The following is a 21,160-nucleotide window of genomic DNA, read 5'->3' as shown; positions in this document are numbered from 1 at the left end:
GCTTATGGTCCCGAAGGTCTTGAAGTGTCGTCACTCCTGTCACCGGGATGATGGTGGTCTTTTTGGTTACCGCAGACACCGCTGCGTCCACCTTAGGCACTCTCAACAGATCCAGAGCCTCCTTGGGCAGCGGATAAGGTTTATCCATTGCTTTGCTGACTTTCAGCCCAAACTCTGGAGTGTCCCATTCACAGAACAGTAAATCGGTGATGGACAAATGAAAGGGAAAAGACTTTGTCAGCCCCCGGAGACACACCGTGACCGAGTCAATGTACCCCAATCGGGAATCTTCCTTAGGTACCTCAATACCTAATTCTTACCAAACAGCAGGGATGAGTGGGTCCAACTCATCTCTTCTAAAGAGATGGACCACCTTAGGGTCAGCTCCCTCCATGCCCTGTGGCTTGACCTGGTCCAAATCACTGTCAGGATCCGCCCCCAGTGGAGGCTTGTCCCCTAAATTCAGGTTCTCCGGGTCAGAATCTGACGAGGACACATCGCCCACCAGACAGGATGGGGCGGAACAGAGGGACCGCGATACCGGAGCATCCCCTTTCTCTGGAAGCAGAGGACACTTAGGACCACGTGCCCCAGAGACCAGCGAGGCAGCTCCTGCCCCTTTCTTGGCAGCTTTGTGGGCTTTAAATGCTTTGTGCAGGAGCATAATAAACTCGGAAGAAAATGAAGAAGAGGAGGAGTCAGAATCCCACTTAGGGCTCTGCCCCTCCTAGTCAATGGTATTCTCTGCCTGCTTACCCCCCCCCCCCCTCAGGGGCCTGAAAATGTGGCGATAAAGGTGGGTGGAAATTCCCCTCCCTCCCCGCAGCTAGCTCAGCCACGTGAAAAGATTATAAAATGGCTTCCGTTTCCGCACTGAGCGGGAACGGATCTGGGGTGTCCTGCTGCAGCCACCCAAGCTTCCCTGGCTCGCGGCATGGCTTAGAAACGCCGGCGGCGGCTAACGTTCCCTCTCCCCCAGGAAGGCAGGCGGAGCAAAGGCAGTCTCTGGAGACGCGCGCACCTGTGTCTCCACACGCCTTGCAGGCCGCTCACCGCAGCGTGAAGAAAATAAATGGCCGCACTATAAGTAAAAGAACGCCAACTGGGTACCAAGCCCTCCCCCCAGCGCAGCCCGATAACGGAAGGAGAACCGGCACGGCGAGGCACTCTGCCTCTGTAACAGGAAAAACAAAGCCGCAAAAATTTTTTTTTTAAACCTGTTTGTTGTCTTCCTGGGTCCTCTGCCTCCGAGGGTGAGTGAGCCGGGCTCCCCGGTATCACCCCAAAACCTAAGGGGGGGCGGGCAGACAGACAGACAAGGAAGTTCTCAATCTCTCGCTCCAAGTGCCTCAAATACCAGGGGGGGAAGTCCCCTCGGGACCTGCCAACCTCTGGGAGGCTCTGAAGGCTGTGTAGAAAGTAAGTTCTTCTGTCTTCTTCTGAATTGTTTTTTGTTTGTTTTTTTTACACAACTAACTGACTAAGACCAGACTGTAGGTTTTGCACCTCCACCATCTGCTGGAGACAGAGAAATACTGATGGCCTATAGGTTTAGGACAGAGTCCGTCAAAACTTCTCTGTCTCCATCTGCTGGAGGGGAGGCAAAACCCAGGAGTTTGGACTGATCCGTGATACTACAAAAACGAACATTAGCAGGTAAGAACCAATTTTCTTTTCCTGTCCATGGTCTAATGTTCTGCTAAAGATATATGAGCCATCTTGTCAACTTAGATCCTCTCAACGAGGATTGCTCGATGTACCTTCTGTCAGACATGCTTGCCTTACAACAAGGGACTCTGCCTTCTCGGTTGCGACGTCTATATTTTGGAACTCCTTACCTATGGAACTCTGAAGGCTGGACTGCATTAAAAAGTTTTGACTTCTTTTAAAAGGTTTTTACTAAAATAAGCTTTTTATTAATAACCACAGTATTGACCCTCTTATGTTATGTGGCTGCTTGAGATTTTATGTCTTTTATGCCTTTTATATGTTTTTATTATGAATGTTTTATTTCCTGTTTGTACATTGCTTAGGCCATTTGTGTTAAGCAATTAATAAATTTTAATAAACCAAATCAGAATGTCATTTTTGTTGCCTCTCTCTGTACCTTTTCTAGTTCTGCTATATCTTTTTTTTGAGATGGGGCAATAAGAACTGCAAACAATACTCCAAGTGTGGTGGCACGATGGTAATACAAGACTCCTCCAAGGGGCCTCTCTATGTGCCATGGGATAGACACAGTGATACTTAGGGGGTAAGCATATAATGCCATGTCCAGGAGCAGCATGCTGATCCAGTTCTGGTTTTAGCACACTGAATGCATGGGCATTAATCCTGCTTTTCTTAGGAAACTCAGATGAGAAATCAGAACCACATATCCATGCATTCAATGAGATAAAACCAGGATTGTTCCACTGGAAATAGAGCTATCTGGTCACTCTAAGCAGCCTCCCTTCTCCATCTCGCTGGCATAACCTGTGCGAGATGTTGGGACTGGGTGTGCTAATCTGGCTACATTTCTATCTGTGATCATGTTTCAAGAGTGCAGGGTAAACTTACAAGACTCTCCAGACGCTTGGCCACAATGGATGCAAATCTGCGCTCCCCTGCCAGCTCCGAGATCAGGAAGATGTACTCTGGGGCTGAGACCTGGTTTGATCGGTGAGTTCGACCTGAAGAGAGCGGCAAGGAGGAGGGATTTAGCTTATTTTAAATTTTTGATTTATATTTCACCTTTTGTGACTGGTCAGCTACTTCAAGGCGGGTTACATTCAGGCACAGCTGATATTACCCTGTTGCCAGAGGGCTAGCAATCTAAGGTGGTCATTTCCTAAAGGTCTTCTCCATTTTGCATCTGTGGGAAAGATGCTTAGTAAATAGGGCCTTAAGTTTATACATGAAGCAAAGGAGGGTGAAGTGACTTGCCCAAGATTACAAGGGGCAGAAGTGGGATTTGAACCCTAGCTTCCCTGGTTCATAGCAGAGTGCTCTAACCGTTAGGTTACTCCTAGTGGGAAGGGGCATACATCAAAGAATCCCCAGAGTCTTAAAGGAGTATGGGCTGCACTTCAGCAGAAGTATTCCTGCCAAAGGCTGAGGAGTGAGAGGAACAGGAAAGCTGAAATTGATGTTTCTGTAAGAGGAGGATCATTGGTGCTAAAAAAGGAGACCCTGCACTCACCAAATTGCTGGATGGCCCTGTCTGCACTCCATGGTAACTCGAGAGTCATGTGAACCCGTCGCCGTTGGTTCTGAACCCGCCGGTCTGCCTGGAGGGAGATTCCAGAACTGGAGGCCTCTGAGATTATTGCTACAAGCTGAAAGAGACAAATGGAAGCGTCAGCAGAGAGAGAGAGAGAGAGAGAGAGCACACAACTAACCTCCAGCTGTTTCTGAAGGTACTTGCAAGGCACAGGACAGCAAAAATCAGAGAGACAGTCCAATCACAAACACAATGCAGCTTCCATCATGGGCAGAGACAGCCAGCTAGGCCGGAGGCTTTCAAGTTCATGCTGTATTGGTGTCACTATTCTTTCCTATCTGCACTGCAGCAGGCATAGAGCCCTGGCCTGGAGATTCAGACTCACCTTGTCTCCATTCATAAAACGTTCTTTTTCCTTCAGGTTCACATTATCAATGGAGAGGCACTGTTCCGCTCGAGACTCAAAGGTAATGGCACCATCTGCCCGACGCACCACACGCCCCTTCCTGCCTGTCATCTGCAAACATGCAGAGAACACAACCATCATGTTCAACGACAGTTCCCAGGCGCGTTCCCATGCCACAGTGGAAGCCGGGCCCTTACCCCTGTTAAGCAGGTTCAGCCTGGCCCTTTTCCCACCTCGAGCCACAAATGGGCAGAAACCTGTGCCTTCTGCTGGCAGGAGGCATGCAGCAAGGTAGGAAGAACTCACCTCCGCCACATAGTCTGGCCCACCGAATTGATCAATCAGCTCGTCCAGAGTGTTTAGCGGTAGGTCCTTCCCCAGAGTCTTCACCTTCATCATTAAGTCCATTTTCATCTTCTCCACGTGTTCTAGCATCCCTGGGGTGGAATGAAGGTCCCTCTGCAGCCCCTGAAGTGGCAAAGCCCCTGTGGGAAGCACACACACAATTACAGAATCTGCCAGAAGCTAGAGGTGCAGAAAGCTAAGGACAGACCTCTGGGCCGTTGCCATCTGCTGCCTTTAATAATCAACTGCCCTGTAACAGCCCTTCCCACTCTTCCCTCGCTTTCCAAAACTGAGGGGAACACATGAGAGCCCTCTCCCCTTTGCCATATCCCTCCCTTCAAATCACACTCCTCATCCCTCCCTTCCCATTTTTCCCAATCCTCCTTCCCTCCATTCCCAGGTTACCTCGTTCTTCCAATGCAAATCCATTGATGGTGTGCTCCACAAAAATAACATCATCACTGTCGAAGAGAGACTCTGGGGAGGAGTTGAAATCACTGTCCAGGCCCAACTCTGAGTCGCTGCTGCTGTCTTCACTGATCCTGATCACCCCCGCAAACTCCAGGCTCCCCTTGGGGACCTTCGGGCAGCGCATTCTGGGCCGGCCTGCCGAGGAGAGACAAGTAACAAGAGAGGTCCCATAATGCCTCAGGGGACAGCACAAGATCGCATTCAGAAGGCAGAGCCTTAAGCCAGGAAGGCCCTATGGAGAAGCAGGTTGAACCCCCGGTGAGAAATCTTCCGGATCCTCAACCCCCTGATCAAGAAGGCTGCCATCCAAATCCCCTCCCCCATCCTGACCCTCCTGCCAACACAGGTGTCAGGGGGGAAGGGGAATTCCTGGAATCTCCGACTGCTGTGGGCTCCTGCCTGCGATCACTGGTGGGTACAGCTGTCCCCCGAGGCCCGCTCGGGATGGTAGCTGCAGCCCCCGAGGAACGGAGGGCCCTCTTCTCCAAAGCACCCCCCCCCCCCCATTGAGGACCCTGCCTCTCCAACCGAGCAGCCAGAGCACAGGGAAACTGCTTCTGAGCTGGGAAGACCAGACCCTGCAGGCCGCAACACGCGGCTTTGGCGCCATTAGCAAATCTGTGTGCTCCAATGTAGGCTTCCCACGCGACTTAGAAACATAGAAACGACGGCAGAAGAAGACCAAATGGCCCATCTAGTCTGCCCAGCAAGCTTCACACATATTTTCTCTCATACTTATCTGTTTCTCTTAGCTCTTGGTTCTATTTCCCTTCCACCCCCACCTTTAATGTAGAGAGCAGTGATGGAGCTGCATCCAAGTGAAATATCTAGCTTGATTCGTTAGGGGTAGTAGCCGCCGCAATAAGCAAGCTGCACCCATGCTTATTTGTTTTACCCAGACTATGTTATTAGCCCTTATTGGTTGTTTTTCTTCTCCCCTGCTGTTGAAGCAGGGAGCTATGCTGGATGTGTGTGACGTATAAGTCTTCTCCCATGCCGCTGAAGCAGAGAGCCATGCTGGATGTGCATCGAAAGTGAAGTATCAGGCACATTTGGTTTGGGGTAGTAACCGCCGTAACAAGCCAGCTACTCCCCGCTTTGTGAGTGCGAACCCTCTTTTCTTCTCCCCTGCCGTTGAAGCAGAGAGCTCTGCTGGATGTGTGAAGTATCAGTTTTTCTTCTCCCCTGCCGTTGAATCAGAGAACTTTGCTGTATATGCATTGAAAGTGAAGTATCAGGCTTATTTGATTTGGGGTAGTAACCGCCGTAACAAGCCAGCTACTCCCCTCTTTGTGAGTGTGAATCCTTTTTTCCACATTTCCTCTTGCTGTTGAAGCTTAGAGCGATGTTGGAGTCACCGTAAGCCTGTGTATGTTTATTTAATAAGGGTATTGACTCCAGGCAGTAGCCATCATTCTGGCGAGTCACCCACTCTTCATTGGCAGCCTCTTGACTTTATGGATCCACAGTGTTTATCCCACGCCCCTTTGAAGTCCTTCACAGTTCTGGTCTTCACCACATCCTCCGGAAGGGCATTCCAGGCATCCACCACCCTCTCCGTGAAGAAATACTTCCTGACATTGGTTCTGAATCTTCCTCCCTGGAGCTTCAAATCGTGACCCCTGGTTCTGCTGATTTTTTTCCTTCGGAAAAGGTTTGTCGTTGTCTTTTGATCATTAACACCTTTCAAGTATCTGAAAGTCTGTATCATATCACCTCTGCTCCTCCTTTCCTCCAGGGTGTACATATTTAGATTCTTCAATCTCTCCTCGTACGTCATCCGATGAAGATCCTCCACCTTCCTGGTCGCCCTTCTCTATACCGCCTCCATCTTGTCTTTGTCTTTTTGAAGGTACGGTCTCCAGAACTGAACACAGTACTCCAGGTGAGGCCTCACCAAGGACCTGTACAAGGGAATAATCACTTCCCTTTTCTTACTCGATATTCCTCTCTCTATGCAGCCCAGCATTCTTCTGGCTTTAGCTATCGCCTTGTCGCATTGTTTCGCCGACTTCAGATCATTAGACACCATCACCCCAAGGTCCCTCTCCTGCTCCGTGCACATCAGCCTTTCCCCCCCCATCGAATACAGTTCATTCGGATTTCCACTCCCCATATGCATGACTTTGCACTTCTTGGCATTGAATCTCAGCTGCCATATCTTCGACCACTCTTCCAGTTTCCTTAGATCCTGTCTCATTCTCTCCACTCCTTCCGGCATGTCCACTCTGTTGCAGATCTTAGTGTCATCCGCAAAAAGACAAACCTTACCTTCTATCCCGTCCGCAATGTCGCTCACAAAGATATTGAACAGGACCGGTCCCAACACCGATCCTTGCGGTACACCACTTAAAACCGCTCTCTCTTCAGAGAAGGTTCCATTTACCATCACACATTGTCTTCTGTCCGTCAACCAATTTGCAATCCAGGTCACCACCTCGGCACTCACTCCCAAGCTTCTCGTTTTATTCACCAGTCTCCTGTGCGGAACCGTATCAAAAGCTTTGCTGAAATCCAAGTATATGATATCGAGTGCTCTTCCTCTATCCAATTCCTTGGTTACCCAGTCAAAAAAGTCAATCAGATTTGTCTGACAGGATCTTCCTCTGGTGAATCCATGCTGCCTCTGGTCCATCAATTCTCCGGACTGTAGATAGTTCACTATTCTCTCTTTCAACAGTGACTCCATTACTTTTCCCACCACCGAAGTGAGGCTAACTGGTCTGTAGTTACCAGCCTCCTCTCTGTTCCCACTCTTGTGAAGAGGGACCACCACCGCTCTTCTCCAATCACTCGGCACCACTCCCGTTTCTAGGGATCTATTGAACAGGTCGCACAGCGGTCCCGCCAGCACATCTCTGAGCTCCCTCAGTATCCTTGGATGAATCCCATCAGGCCCCATGGCTTTGTCCACTTTCAGATTCTTTAGCTCTTCCCATACATTATCTACTGTAAATGGATTTTCCTCTGTTCTGCTTCCCTCCAGTTTCTTGTTGTGTAGAGATGGTCCTTCTCCAGGGTCTTCTTTAGTGAACACAGAGCTGAAGTATTCGTTTAATATTTCTGCCATTTCTTCGTCTCCCTCCACACATTGATCATTTCCACCTTTCAATTTCACTATACCACTTTGGACTTTTCTTTTTTTGCTGATGTATCTGAAAAATGTTTTGTCACCATATTTTATGTCCTTGGCAATCCTCTCTTCTGCTTGACTTTTTGCCAACTTGATTAATTTCTTTGTCTCCCTCAGTTGAATCAGATATTCTTCTTTGTGCTCCTTCCTTTGGGATCTTTTGTATTTCTTGTATGCAGTTCTTTTAGCTTTAATTTTGTCAGCCACCTCCTTTGAGAACCAGATAGGTTTCATTTTTCTTTTGCTTTTCTTTACATTTCTAACATATAGAGCAGTTGCCTTGGCGATTGCTCCTTTTAGATTGGTCCACTGTTGATCCACATCTCTCTCATTTTCCCATCCATTTAGTTCTTCCTCTAGGTACTTCCCCATTTCCTCAAAGTCTGTGTTTTTGAACTGTAAAACTCGGGTCTTTGTGGTTCTTTTCCCTATTCTTTTAGTGATATTAAACCATACCGTTTGATGATCACTGGTGCTGAGGTGGGCGCCCACCTTGACATCAGAGACGATTTCTCCATTATTGAGCACTAAGTCGAGAATAGTTCCTTCTCTCGTGGGTTTCAATACCATTTGTTTGAACAAAGATACTTGCATGGCATCCAGTATTGCTCTACTGTTTTTAGATTCTGCAGATGGGATTTTCCAGTCTACATCTGGCATATTAAAGTCACCAATGATCACCACTTCCCCTTTCTTACCTATCTTATGGATGTCTTCAACCAGATCTCTGTCCAGCTCTTCCTTTTGGTTTGGAGGCCTGTAAACCACTCCAATATAAATGGATGCTCCATCATCTGTTTTTAGGTCGACCCATAGTGCTTCTTCCTTGCCCCAACTACCTTGCAGCTCAGATGCTTGGATATTATTTCTGACATAAAGAGCCACACCTCCCCCTTTTCTATCCACTCTGTCCTTCCTTAACAAGTTATAGCCTGGTATTGCCGTGTCCCAATCATGAGATTCTGTGAACCATGTCTCTGTGATAGCAACGATGTCCAATTCTGCCTCTGTCATTAGGGCCTGCAGATCTGGGATTTTATTTCCCAAACTATGAGCATTTGTAGTCATAGCTTTCCAGGTACTCTCTTTACAGTTATTGCTTTTCCTGTACTCCTTATGAGACTTTAGTTGAGATTTGTTATTCACTTTACTCGTTCCTTTTGCAGTTGTGCCATTGATGACAGAGTTATCCATCTCAATGTTTTTCTCTAGAATTACTTCAGTTAATATAGGGAGGGCTTTATGTTCTTGTTACATTTGATACTGTGTGTGTCTCCTTGTTACAGGTCTAATTCTACCAGAGCCCACTGTGATCCTGTTTTTTAATGATTTACTTGATGAACTGATTGAGTGGGAGGGTGTACTTGTTGGTTTCCCATCTGTCAAGAATGGGTGACTGTGGGACACATGTGTTATCCTACCTGAGTCTACTGTATTTCTTTTTCTTGACTCCTGGTTATTCTTTGATGTTGGGGAATTATTTTCTGAGTAATGCAATATGGGTGTAATCCTTTTAATTGAAGCTAATTGAGCTTTAACCTCAGTCAGCTCCGTTTTCAAAGAAGAGAGCTGTGCACAGATTGGGCAAGCTCCAAGTCTCCAGATGCTTTCCCTCAGAATAAAGGCTCTACAACAGTTGCATTGGATAGTTCTCATATTGGTTAAGTTTGGGATTGGTATGTCCTTAGCTGTTAACTTACTAATTAATGTTGTTGCTAATTTAGACAGTCTATAATAGTAATCTAATTCCAGGGGTGGGTGGGTAGAGGGGTAGGGTGGGAGGGAAACAAACAGTTGAACCTGGGACAAGCAGGACACTTTCTGGAACTTTATTAGTCCTTTAGCTATTAAAGGACCCCCTCAGCACGTCTGTGCCAATATTAACCAGATTATTAAAGAACAGCTATACAATAATAGAAAAGCAGGTATACTGGATCTTAAAAATAACAGTTTGCAAGCAACAATTACAATTATTGTATAATAACAGACCTAGAGAAAGGTATAAAACACAGAAGTTCTACTGCTCACTGGGCCGTACGCACACACGCGGCGCACGCCAAAGGCTCAGTAGGCCACACACATGGCTGCAATGACATGCGTTACAAAGAAAAAAAAAATCAGCCCAGGTGGCGCATGGGAACGGCGAAGGTCGCTGGCACGGCAACAATGGAGGCCCCCCCCCGCCCCACAGTAGCGTTGGTCCGACAATCTTCAGCCACACCCATGGCTTGTACCAGCATGGCTGCGATTTCCCTCAAAAGCCCCGGGATCCCCAGGGAGAAGGGACCAAGGGAGAACCTTCCCAACCTTCCCCTCTTGAAAGCGCCGACAGCTCCTACAGTCCCCGGTTCACTCATGACCTCAGACTATCCCTTAGGCGCTGCCACAAAAGGGTTTTGTTTTTCTTTTTTTTTTCTTTTTAAATAACAGCTTAAGGTTAACAGGGTACTTCCTTGATTGTTCAGTGAAGAACCAGGAGACGACCTCAGAAACCCTGAGGAAGCCAGTCCCCTGGCTATGAGGGCCTCCGGCCAGACAACGATGAACACCAGCCAGGGATTTCCAACCCCCCGGTCATCCTGCTCCACCTGAGGGGTGATCCATGAAGGAGCCTAGCTCCCCAGGGAGCCTCTAAAACCTCAAACTTTCTATTCTAGTCTCTTTTTTTTTTGTTTTTTCCTAGAGGTTTGCACCTCTACCATCTGCTGGAATCAGAGAAAAACAAGTCAATACTGAGGGACAATAGGTGGCAGTCTAGCTTATGTAGCAGTTTCAGAAAACTTTTTGTTCTGCCTCCATCTGCTGGTAGGGATGCAAAACCCACTTGTCTGGACTGATCTGGGTATGAACAGGAAAGCAAAAGCCCTATCGGACTCCTCCGATGTCTCGTGATCCACATCCCCTTGAACATTACCAGGGACAGCCTCCCTGCTGTGTTTTCCCACTGTGATTGACAAATGGGAGACCCAAGCACGCGATCCCTACATAGTAGGTTGCATTGCCTTCGCTGGGCAGCCCTGCACAAAGATCTACAGGCCCTGGAAACATTCCAGCCAGGAGAAGGACAGATCTATACCAGAGCACATAGGCCCAGTCTTGCTCTGTTCAGCCTTTCACTCTCGGGGAAGCTTCTGCCATCGGGAACAAGGGAGGAGCAGGAGAAAGGAAAATTAGTTTCTTATCTAATAATTTTCGTTCCTGTAGTACCACGGATCAGTCCAGACTCCTGGGTTTTGCCCCCCACCTCTACCAGATGGAGAGACAGAAGTTTTCAAAACAAAACTCTGCCTTATATAGGATGATACCACCTACAGTCCGGCAGTATTACTCAATGTCAAAGCAGAATGGCTCTCAAAAAAACCACCATAACTATGTACAATAACTCTTCAACAAGAAAAAGAAATAACCGGTTCACTTAACCCTTTTAGGAACTGAACCTGTAGAACCACTTGAGGATGATCAATCCAATTTCTCCAGATCTGAAAACAAATCAATCAATAACTGAGCGGACTCTCCCTTACTTCCATGCGTTCCCTGGGCGGGACTCTGGACTGATCCGTGATACTACAGGAACGAAACTAACTTTCCTTTCCCTGTTCGTACCCGGATCAGTCCAGACTCCTGGGATGTACCAGAGCTTTCTTACCTGAGATGGGATCTAGAGAGGCCTGTTCTAAGCACTGCTTCTCCAAAGCATCCTTCACCCGGTGCCTGAACATCCAGTCTGTAATGTCTGGCAAAGGTATGCAAAGACTTCCAAGTCACCGCCCTGCAGATCTTCTGCGGTGAGACCATTTGACAATCTGCCCAAGAAGCAGCCTGTGAACGGGTAGAATGAGCCTGAAGACTAAACAGTACAGGCTTACCACGCATCAAATATGCAGAGCCTATAGTCTCTTTCAACCAGCTCGAAATCGTAGCTTTAGATGCCATATTTCCTTGTTTCGGACCAGCCCACAGCACAAAAAGATGGTCCGTCACACGAAATGCGTTAGTAACGTCCAGATAATGCAACAACGCCCGATGAACATTCAGCTTCCGTAAGTCTTTAGACAGAGTCTGACCGGTCCAAAACAGGAAACGACGGAAGCTCCATTGACTGATTCACGTGAAAAGCAGACACCACCTTCGGAAGAAACCGTCCGCAAAGACATACCAGAATCCAAAATTCTCAGAAACGGCTCCCTACAGGATAGAGCCTGGAGCTCCGATACCCTGTGAGCAGATGTGATAGCGATAAGGAAAATCACCTTTAATGTGAGATCCTTTATTGTAGCCGTTTTCAGAGGCTCAAAGGGCGCCATACACAGAGCTGAGAGAACAAAGTTCAGATTCCAAGAAGGACAAGGGTGCCTGATCGGGGGACATAAATGCTTTGGCCCTTTAGGAAATGAGCCACATCGGGGTGAGCAACCAACGCCACGCCTTGAATGGAACTGCGCAAACAACCAAGAGCTGCCACCTGAACCCTCAGGGAACTACACGATAAGCCCTTGGCGAGTCCGGATTGCAAGAAACCTAAAATATCCGACACAGAAGACAGAGTAGGAACAATCGCCCGGTCTACGCACCAAGATTCAAAGATTCTCCACACGCGCATATACGTGAGGTTGGTGGATGTCTTGCACGACCGGAGAAGTGTTGCTACCACAGCGTTCGAATACCCTTTGCTCCTCAGGCGGCGCCTCTCAAAAGCCATGCCACTAGACAAAAGCGATCAACCTCTTCCAAACACACGGGCCCTTGATGGAGAAGGTCCGGGAGCAGTGGCAACCTCAGGGGACCTGCTACTGCCAGATTGACCAGGTCTGCAAACCAAGGCTGTCTCGGCCACTCTGGAGCTATGAGGATGACTTCTGCTGTATCTCCACTCTCCTGAGCACTTTGCCTATCAGCAGCCAAGGAGGGAAGACGTACAGCAGCATGCCAGTCAGCCAGGGCAGCACCAGGGCATCTACCCCTTCTGCTCCTGTTTCTCTGCGGCGACTGAAGCGCGGAGCCTTGGTGTTCTGAAACGTTGCCATGATATCCATGCAGGGTACGCCCCATGTGTCGCATATGAGCTGGAAAGCTTCGTCTGCAAGCTCCCATTCCCTGGGATCGATGCAGAGCCAACTGAGAAAGTCCACCTGAACGTTGTCGACTCCTATGTGAGACGCTGCAATACTTACTAAATGCTTCTCTGCCCAGCTGATCAGCTGCCGGGCTTCCATGGCAACTGCCTGACTCTTCGTTCCCCCTTGGCAATTGATATAAACCAAGATGGTCGCATTGTCGGAAAGAATTCTGACTGACTTCCCATGGCAGAGAGGGCAGAACGCTTGCAACACTAACCACACTGCCCTGGTTTCCAGACAATTGATCGACCACTGAGATTCTTCCTGGGACCACTGTCCCTGCACAGACTTCCTCAGGCAAACCGCTCCCCAACCAGAGAGGTTGGCGTCCGTGGTCACCACTGTCCATTCTGGCACCTCCAGGGGAACTCCTCGGGATAAGTTGTCCAAGATAAGCCACCAATCGAGACTGGAGCACGCGTATCCGTAAGAGGGAGTGGTAAATTAAACTGTTCGGAGACTGGATTCCAATGCGAAAGCAACGCTGACTGTAAAGGACGCATATGAACAAAGGCCCAGGGCACCAGATCCAGGGTGGAAGTCATGGAGCCAAGAACCTGCAAATAATCACGCACTCTGGGGAGACGGTTGGCCAATAAGTCCCACACTTGTCCTTGCTGCTTGACAATTCGGTCCAAGGTAAGGAACACTCTCCCCTGTTGAGTGTTGAATAGAGCTCCCAAAAACTCCAAAGACTGGATGGGCACCAGTCGGCTCTTGGCTAAGTTGATCACCCAACCCAGTGATTGCAGGAGTTGAAGCACTTTGCGAATTGCCAACTGGCTGAGCGACTCCTACTCTGCCCGAATTTGCCAGTCGTCCAGGTATGGATGCACCAGGAACCCCTCTCTGCACAGATGAGCCGCCACCACAACCATTACCTTGGTAAACAGTCTGGGTGCGGTGGCAAGACTGAAAGGCAAAGCTCGAAACTGAAAATGGCGACCCATCACAGAGAACCTCAGAAACTTCTGGTGGTCGGCCCGAATGCCTATGTGAAGATACGCTTCCGTTAGGTCCAGTGACACCAGAAACTCCTTTTCTTACCGAGGCAATGACTGACCGTAACATCTTAATGCGAAAACGTGGCACCCTGAGGCAGCGGTTTACGTGCTTCAAATCCAGAATGGGTCGAAAGGACCCCTCTTTTTTGGGGACTACGAAGAAAATGGAATAACGCCCTTTTCGCTGCTCCGCCTGAGGAACCGGGGTGATGGCATACAGTTGCAGAAGGCGTTGCAAGGTATCTTGTACTGTCTGTCGTTTCTCTTCGTAACCACATGGGGAGGCCAGAAACCGCTCCGGAAGGCGGTGTGAAAAATCTAAAGTGTAGCTTTGATTTATCGCAGTAAGGACCCACTGGTCCGACGACACCTTGACCCATTCCTCGTAAAACAGGGACAATCTGCCCCCGACAGCTGGAACCGAGGAATGGGTTGGCGTTCCTTCATTGGGAAGACTTGGCCCAATTGCGGACTGGGTAGCCCCGGTTCTGCCAAAGCATCAGTCACGAAAGGGCTGAGACCAGGACTGTTGGCGACCGAATGCTTGCCAAAAGGAAGAAGCTGGAGCTCTGGACGGACAAAATCTCCAATTCCCTCTGAATTGAGACCGTGAAGAAAAGGAGCCTCACGACTTGGGCCTATCTTCTGGCAGTCGGTGAACCTTGTTCTCCCCCAGGGATTGATTCATTTCCTTGAGGTCCTTGCCAAAAAGCAATTTACCCTTGAAAGGCAACGACCCCAGCTGAGCCTTGGAGGAAATATCCACCGACTAGTTTCTTAACCACAGGAGCCAACGAGCCAAGACTGCCGACATCATGGATCTGGCCGAAGTCCGTAACAGATCATAAAGTGCATCCGCGCTATAAGTGATCAAAGCTTCCAGATGCCCTGCTTGCTGTGCTTCTGCATCAGAAAGACCAGCATTAGCCTGTAACTGCTGAACCCAGCGAAGGCCCACTCGCAAGGCAAAATTGCTGCACATAGCTGCCTGCACTCACAGTGCCGAGACTTCAAACATTTTCTTGAGCTGCAGCTCCAACTTTCTATCCTGCAGGTCCTTCAGGGCTGTAGCACCCGTAACCGGGATTGTGGTCTTTTTGGTGACTGCGGACATCACCGCGTCCACCTTGGGCACCCGCAGTATGTCAATTGCTTCCTCCGGAAGAGGATATAGCTTATCCATAGCCTTGCTAACTTTCAATCCCAGATCCGGGGAATCCCATTCTCTATATAGCAGGTCCGTGGCAGAAAAGTGAAAAGGAAAGGAAGTAGCTGGGCCCCTCAGACCCACCAACACTGAGTCCATGGCCCCTAGCCTGGACTCCTCTGGCGGCACATCTATGCCAAGCTCTCTGAGTATGGCAGGGATAAGCAGAGCCAGCTCCTTCCTCCTAAACAGACTGACCACCTTAGGGTCATTCCTTCCACAATGTGAGAACCTCATGCTGGATCCTGTGGATGTTGATCAGGGTCTATATCCACCCCCATCAGAGGCTTGCCCTGCGGGTCCTGGTCCCCTGGGTCCGTATCCTGACCCGTGGAATCAGTATCGGTCTGATGAGCTCCTGTACGCAAAGGGCGCTTAGCTTTAGATGACCCAGAGACTCCCTTAGACTCAGACCGCTTTCGAGAAGGAGACTTAAGACCACTAGAGGAAGTCTTACCCCAGCCTGCAGCTTCCCTTCCCTCCTGGCTTTAAAAGCTTATGGAGAAATAAAATAAACTCTGAGGTGAAGGAGGAAGAGGAGGAGGAGTGAGAAGCCCACTCAGGGCTATCCTCCGTTGCAGGTGAGAGAGGCTGTAAAGGTTTGCTCCCTCCAGGAAACCCTGGCTGAGGAGAGAGAGAGAGAGAGAGAGAGGAGTCACTGATCTAAAAGACTCCAAAATGGCCTCCATTCCCGTGCTCAGTGGGAATGGATCTCCCTCAGCTGATCTCGGTGCAGCTAACACTGAAGGAGCTTGGGCAGCCTTGCCTTTAACCATTTTCAAGGCCCCGGAGGATCCCTCCCCACCCGGGAAGACACGCCGAGCACAGCCCCTCCCGAGAAAGACGCACACGGGCCGAGCCACATGTGCAGCGTGCAGACGAGCGCGGCATCGGGCAGCAGGCCTGAGAAAGCTAAAATTAAATTCTGTAAAAAATAATCGTGGTCCGCCCAAGCGCAGAGTCAGGGAGGGAAGAGAGAGCTGCAGCGCCGGTGACACTGACAGAAAATGAAAGAAAATCAAAACTTTTTTTTTTTTTTTTTTAAAGACTTGCCCAGCAGTGGTCCACGGTCCTGATCCGGCGGGGTGGATTGAACCGGGCTCCCCGGTGTCGCACCCAGCTGCTAGCTTGGAACAAGAGGGCACTTGACCCTGTAATGCAGCTGCCTCAACAACCAGCGGGGGATGGTCCCCTCAGGACCTTACAAACCCCCTGGGAGGCTCAGGACAGAAACTGCTCCTTTTTTTTAAATCAAAGTAAAAAAGTTTTACAGACCTAAAACTCTCTAAAACTCTCAGAACTCACTACTCTAGCTCCATTGAGCAATCAGCACAGACTGTAGGCCTTGTACCTCCACCATCTGCTGGACACAGAGAAATACTGCCGGACTGTAGGTGGTACCATCCTATATAAGGCGGAGTTTTGTTTTGAAAACTTCTCTGTCTCCATCTGCTAGGGTGGGGGGGGGGGGGTGCACAGGAGCCTGACTGATCCAGGTACGTATAGGAAACTGACCATTGCCTCACCTCCCACTCCACTCCTGTCCAGAGATTTCATAGGCCGAGGGGATGTCCTATCATGAACAAAAGGGAATAGCCACTGCTATTAATTGCATCAATAGCATGGGATCTTCTTAGTGCTTGGGTAATTGCCAGGTTCTTGTGGCCTAGTTTGGCCTCTGTTGGAAACAGGATGCTGGGCTTGATGGACCCTTGGTCTGACCCAGTTTGGCAATTTCTTATGTTATGTTCTTAAGTAGTCAAATCGCTTAGAGCATCTAAACAGCACTGACACAAACGGAGGGAGCGAGGACTGAACTGCTCTCAGATGGCAAGATGCTTGGACCTGTTTGTCTCTGGCGCCTAGCTCTCCTGAACCTCAGCTCTAGGTGGCCTCCTGGTGCAGATCCCATATTATGTTAGTTGCCTCTCTCTGGACCACTTCAAGCCCATCTACACCCTTTTTGGAAGTATGTCCCCCAAAACCATACACTATATTCTAGGTGAGGTCTCACCAATGACCTGTACAGAGGCATCATCATTGTCTAATTTTATTTTTCTGGTTACGCCTCTTCCCATGTACTCTGCCATCCCTCTGGCTCTAGCTACCACCTTATCACAGTGTTTCACTACATTCAGGTCTCCTCATTGGTGCACATGAGGAGGAGGAGGAGAGAGTGCCAGGAAGAAAAGAAGGCAGATGGGAGGGATAGGAGGCAGATGACAGGAGAGAGTAACAAAAAGAAGAGGAGGCAGACAGGAGGAAGAGAGATGTCATCAAGAATGGGAGGCAGATGATAGGAGACGGGAATGGTTTGCAGGAAGAGGCGGCAAACAGAAGGGGGATGGAGTGAAGGGGAGGAAGCACAGAAGCTGAGCACTTAATAACCAAGCCACAGCAGTCTCTTTGCAGCACTGAAGAGATCAGACATTGAACAGTAGCTTACGTTTTCGTTTGACACCCATCCCTTTCTCTCTCCTCCTTTTGTTGCAAGGAAAGTGCTTCTGAATTAGTGACAAAAAAACACCTCTGAAAGAAAGATGCAAAATTTATTCCAGTTGAGACAAGATTATGGAAAGTTTTTCTCAGAGGAGTGTACGGGGAAAGGCTTGGCTCCGTGTGTGCATGCAGTGTGACGGGAAGGTCTGAGCTCTGTACGCATGTACAAAATATATACAGGGAATGAATAGAGCTCTGTATGTGCACACGATTTGTATATAGGGAAGGGCTGAGCACTGTATGTGCATGTAGAATGATATATTTATATAGGCAAGAGCCTAGAGCTCTGTGTACGTGCACAATGATACGTACATAGGGAAGGGCTGAGTTCTCTGTGTGTGTACAATACGTATACAGGGAAGGGCTGAGTTCTCTGTGTGTGTACAATACGTATACAGGGAAGGGCTGAGTTCTCTGTGTGTGTACAATACGTATAAGGGAAGGGCTGAGCTCTGTATGCATGCACAATGATATGCATACAGGGAAGGGCTGAGCGTACAATATGTATATAGGGAAGGGCTAAGTGCTTCCATGTATGCATACAGGGAAGGGGGCCACAGTCCCTTGCTCCCCTGATAGTGTGGGGATTCATCATTTTTTTGCTATGCTGTGCGGCAGGAATGACCTGCCCTATAATATTCGGCTCTGTACCGATGGAAGAGGAATCCATTGGGCCGCTCCAGTATCCTGAAATGAGCAGTCCAAGTCTGCATGGAAGCAGAAGTGAAAAGCCCCCCCTCTGTGCCCACTCACCCCACCTCCCCCCCTCCTCCTACTTACTCTGCAGCAGACACAAAGCAGTTCAGGTGTCCGTCATTCTCATCCAAGACCTCCCGTGTTCGAGCCTCTCCCGTGGACTGCAGTCCAATGACAATGCACTGAGGAGACATGAGAAAAATACAGCTCAGTGCTGCATCCCACACAGACCATGCAAGCTGCATGTCCCGACACGAAGGCCCACACTCAAAACGAGAGACTGAGGTAAGAGTCACATAAATTTCCCTGAGTGCCAGTGTCAGCACGCTGTCAGGCTGCCAGAACTCCTGCAGCATCAGGTACACTGTCTTTTGTGCTTTTGTGGCAGTGATGTGTGATTTATTTTTTGGAAGATTCTTTGGGTGACTCCTAGGACATATTTAACAGTTCCCAACCATGTTCCTAGTCTCTGTTTTCGTGAACCTCTCCACCTAGCAGCTCTCACCTTGTTCTTGGCCAGCTCCTGCTTTGCAAGCTCCACCAGACGTCGGACTTTGGCAGCGATGCAGAGATATTTGAAGAAGCGCTGGTGAGCAGACCAGAACTGACTCCATAGGGATTTGCGGGACTCCAGACCTATATAGTCTGCTGCCTGTTGAAACACAGTCAGCGCCTCTGCCCACTGAAAACGAGAATGCAGACATGAGAACACAGCAGGCCAGTGCACAGGAGTGGTGCAAACCCAGGCACCCTCTGTAGGATGCTATATGTAAAGCCAGAATGTTCACATACAGGAAACACTATTTCTGTACCAGCACTGAATGGAGGAATCGGAGACGGTACCTACCAAGTCCCTAAAAGTCACTTTTCAGAGCCCTCTTGGGGTTCCATCAGCTCATTTATGCAGTAAGGATTTAGATTTGTCTTTGCTCTTCCTGTTTATGACATCAGACAGTGAGAGTCACTACCTCCTATACATCATGAGTAGGATGCAGGCAACCTGAGCTTCCTAAGCCTCACCCACTCAGCAATATCCAGTATCACTGAATAAGAGCAGATCTACACACACCCACCCAAGACCATTCTGCCTACGCTAACAGTGTCTGCTGTGCTCAGTGCACCTCCTGTACAGAAGCACTTGCTTCACAAGGCATCTTGCACCTCAGCCATTGTCTGCAAAGCCTTGAGGGAGAGGATGAAAGTGCATTTCCGTGAAAATTATAATCACCCATTAGAGTCTAGTTAAAATACTGCCTAGCACATCTTGTTTTCATCAGAGGTTTAGGCAAATTAATCTCACAGTGAAGGAAAACTGGATTCAGAAAGTGATTCTGTGTAGGGGGCAGCTCAGATGTACGATGCTGTTGCTCTTCTAGGCACAGAGAAGACACAGTGTCTTGCACTGCACTGTTTTGCTAGATACTCTGGCACCTTCTTTGGTCTTTACACATACTGCACACAAAGACATTCTGCCCTTTATTACCACTGAGAATATTCTGGATGCATTTAAGGAGGTTTTTGCGTAATCCTCCCCCACCACCCCGCCTCAGGTGTCTCTCTCCTCACCAGTTGTGCTGCCCGATTATAGATCAGCTTGTACTGCTCATCCAAAGGTATTTCCTCTATGCGGAAGGTGACACCTGTAAAACTCAGCTGCCGAGCGATGTACATCCCACTCACTTTCATGTCCATCGCTACGATCTCCATGGCACCAACACCCCTAGGAATAGAATGCAGAGGAGTGAAATGTCCCCAAGCCGCAGTCTCTATTCAAGCATGGAAACCAGGGACTGTGAAAGTGTGTGTACGTGGGTATAGTGGGAACAAGACACAGCACATGGGCGTGCTGGGGTGAGAGGGAGGTGAGTGTATGGGCACGTCTGTACTGGGGTAAGGGTGAATATACACAGGTGCCAATACAGGTGCACATGTGAGTGTCTGGATGCTGGAGGGTTAGTGTGAGCATGACTGTATGCATCTGGGCCCGGTGGAAGGGACTGAGTATGAGTATAAAGTACTAGAGTTGAGCGTAAGTGTCTGTGACTGGATACTGGGGGGCATAAATAAGAACATAAGAAATGCCATATTGGGTCAGACTGAAAGGACCATCAAGCACAGCATCCTGTCTCCGACGGTGGCCAATCCAGGTCACAAGGACCTGGCAGAATCCCAAAGAACAGAGCCAGTCTTCCTTGCTCATAACCAGGGATTAGCAGTGGCTTCCCCAAATTTATTTGGTCAACATTGGCTTCTTTGATTGGATGTCCAGAAAGTAGGATCAAGGGTGGGGGTTGGATGTAGTGTACTTGCATTCCAATAAGGTCTTTGATACAGTTCCACATAGGCAACTTATACATAAACTGAGTGCCCTTGGTATAGGCCTTAAAGTGACTGGTTGAGGGGGAGATGACAAAGGGTAGTGGTAAATAGAGTTCATTCTAAGGAGAAGGATGCTAATAATGGTGTGCTGCAGGGATCAGTTCTTGGACTGGTTCTTTTCAACATTTTCATAAACAATATTTTGGAAGGATTGGCTTTTTGCGGATAATAGCAAAATTTGCAACGGGGTAGGTAGAAAGAAAGGTTGTGGAAAACATGAAGAGGGACCTGGCAGCTAAGATTTAATGCTAAAAATTGAGTCATGCATTTGGACTGCAAAAACCCAAGGGAGCAGTGCAGTATTGGAGATGAAATTTTTCTAAGCACTAAGGAATGTGATCATATCTGATAATCTTAAGGTGGTCAAACAGGTGGATAAGGCGATGACTGAAGCCAGAAAAATACTTAGCTGCATAGTGGGGAGGAATGGTCAATAGAATAAAGGAGGCAATATTGCCCCTGTAAAGCCCTTGGTGAAACCTCATTTGGAATAGGGTGAAATTCTGGAGACTGCACCTTCACTAGAATTACAGGATGAAGTTGGCTCAGACAGTGGCTACTAAAATGGTCAGTGGCCTTTGTTCTAAAATATATGGGGACAAATTTAAAAGTTCTAAACAGGATAGGGGAGATATGATAGAGACATTTAAATAACGCTAAGGTTTCCATGTACAGGAGGCAGGACATTTTCAATAGAAAGG

At 48.6% G+C, this 21,160-nt stretch overlaps 1 protein-coding gene across 2 annotated transcripts in view; it reads right to left on the bottom strand.

Annotated features, from left to right (window-relative positions):
* The window catches only part of SBNO2 (strawberry notch homolog 2), a 196,834-nt gene that overhangs the window by 46,237 nt on the left and 129,437 nt on the right, over positions 1-21,160 (bottom strand). For both annotated transcript variants that reach the window (XM_029613396.1, XM_029613397.1), the window contains 9 exons: positions 19,647-19,800; positions 18,586-18,762; positions 18,165-18,262; positions 17,332-17,414; positions 4,359-4,559; positions 3,915-4,093; positions 3,588-3,719; positions 3,182-3,317; positions 2,560-2,672 (listed from right to left, as the gene is read on the bottom strand). In XM_029613396.1, the coding sequence (XP_029469256.1) occupies positions 2,560-2,672; positions 3,182-3,317; positions 3,588-3,719; positions 3,915-4,093; positions 4,359-4,559; positions 17,332-17,414; positions 18,165-18,262; positions 18,586-18,762; positions 19,647-19,800 (1,273 nt within the window). The remainder of the gene's footprint in view (positions 1-2,559; positions 2,673-3,181; positions 3,318-3,587; positions 3,720-3,914; positions 4,094-4,358; positions 4,560-17,331; positions 17,415-18,164; positions 18,263-18,585; positions 18,763-19,646; positions 19,801-21,160) is intronic.

This window comes from Rhinatrema bivittatum, chromosome 8, assembly GCF_901001135.1.
Source record: "Rhinatrema bivittatum chromosome 8, aRhiBiv1.1, whole genome shotgun sequence".
In the NCBI taxonomy this organism is placed as follows: Eukaryota; Metazoa; Chordata; class Amphibia; order Gymnophiona; family Rhinatrematidae; genus Rhinatrema; species Rhinatrema bivittatum.
This window is presented reverse-complemented; position numbering and strand designations above follow the sequence as displayed.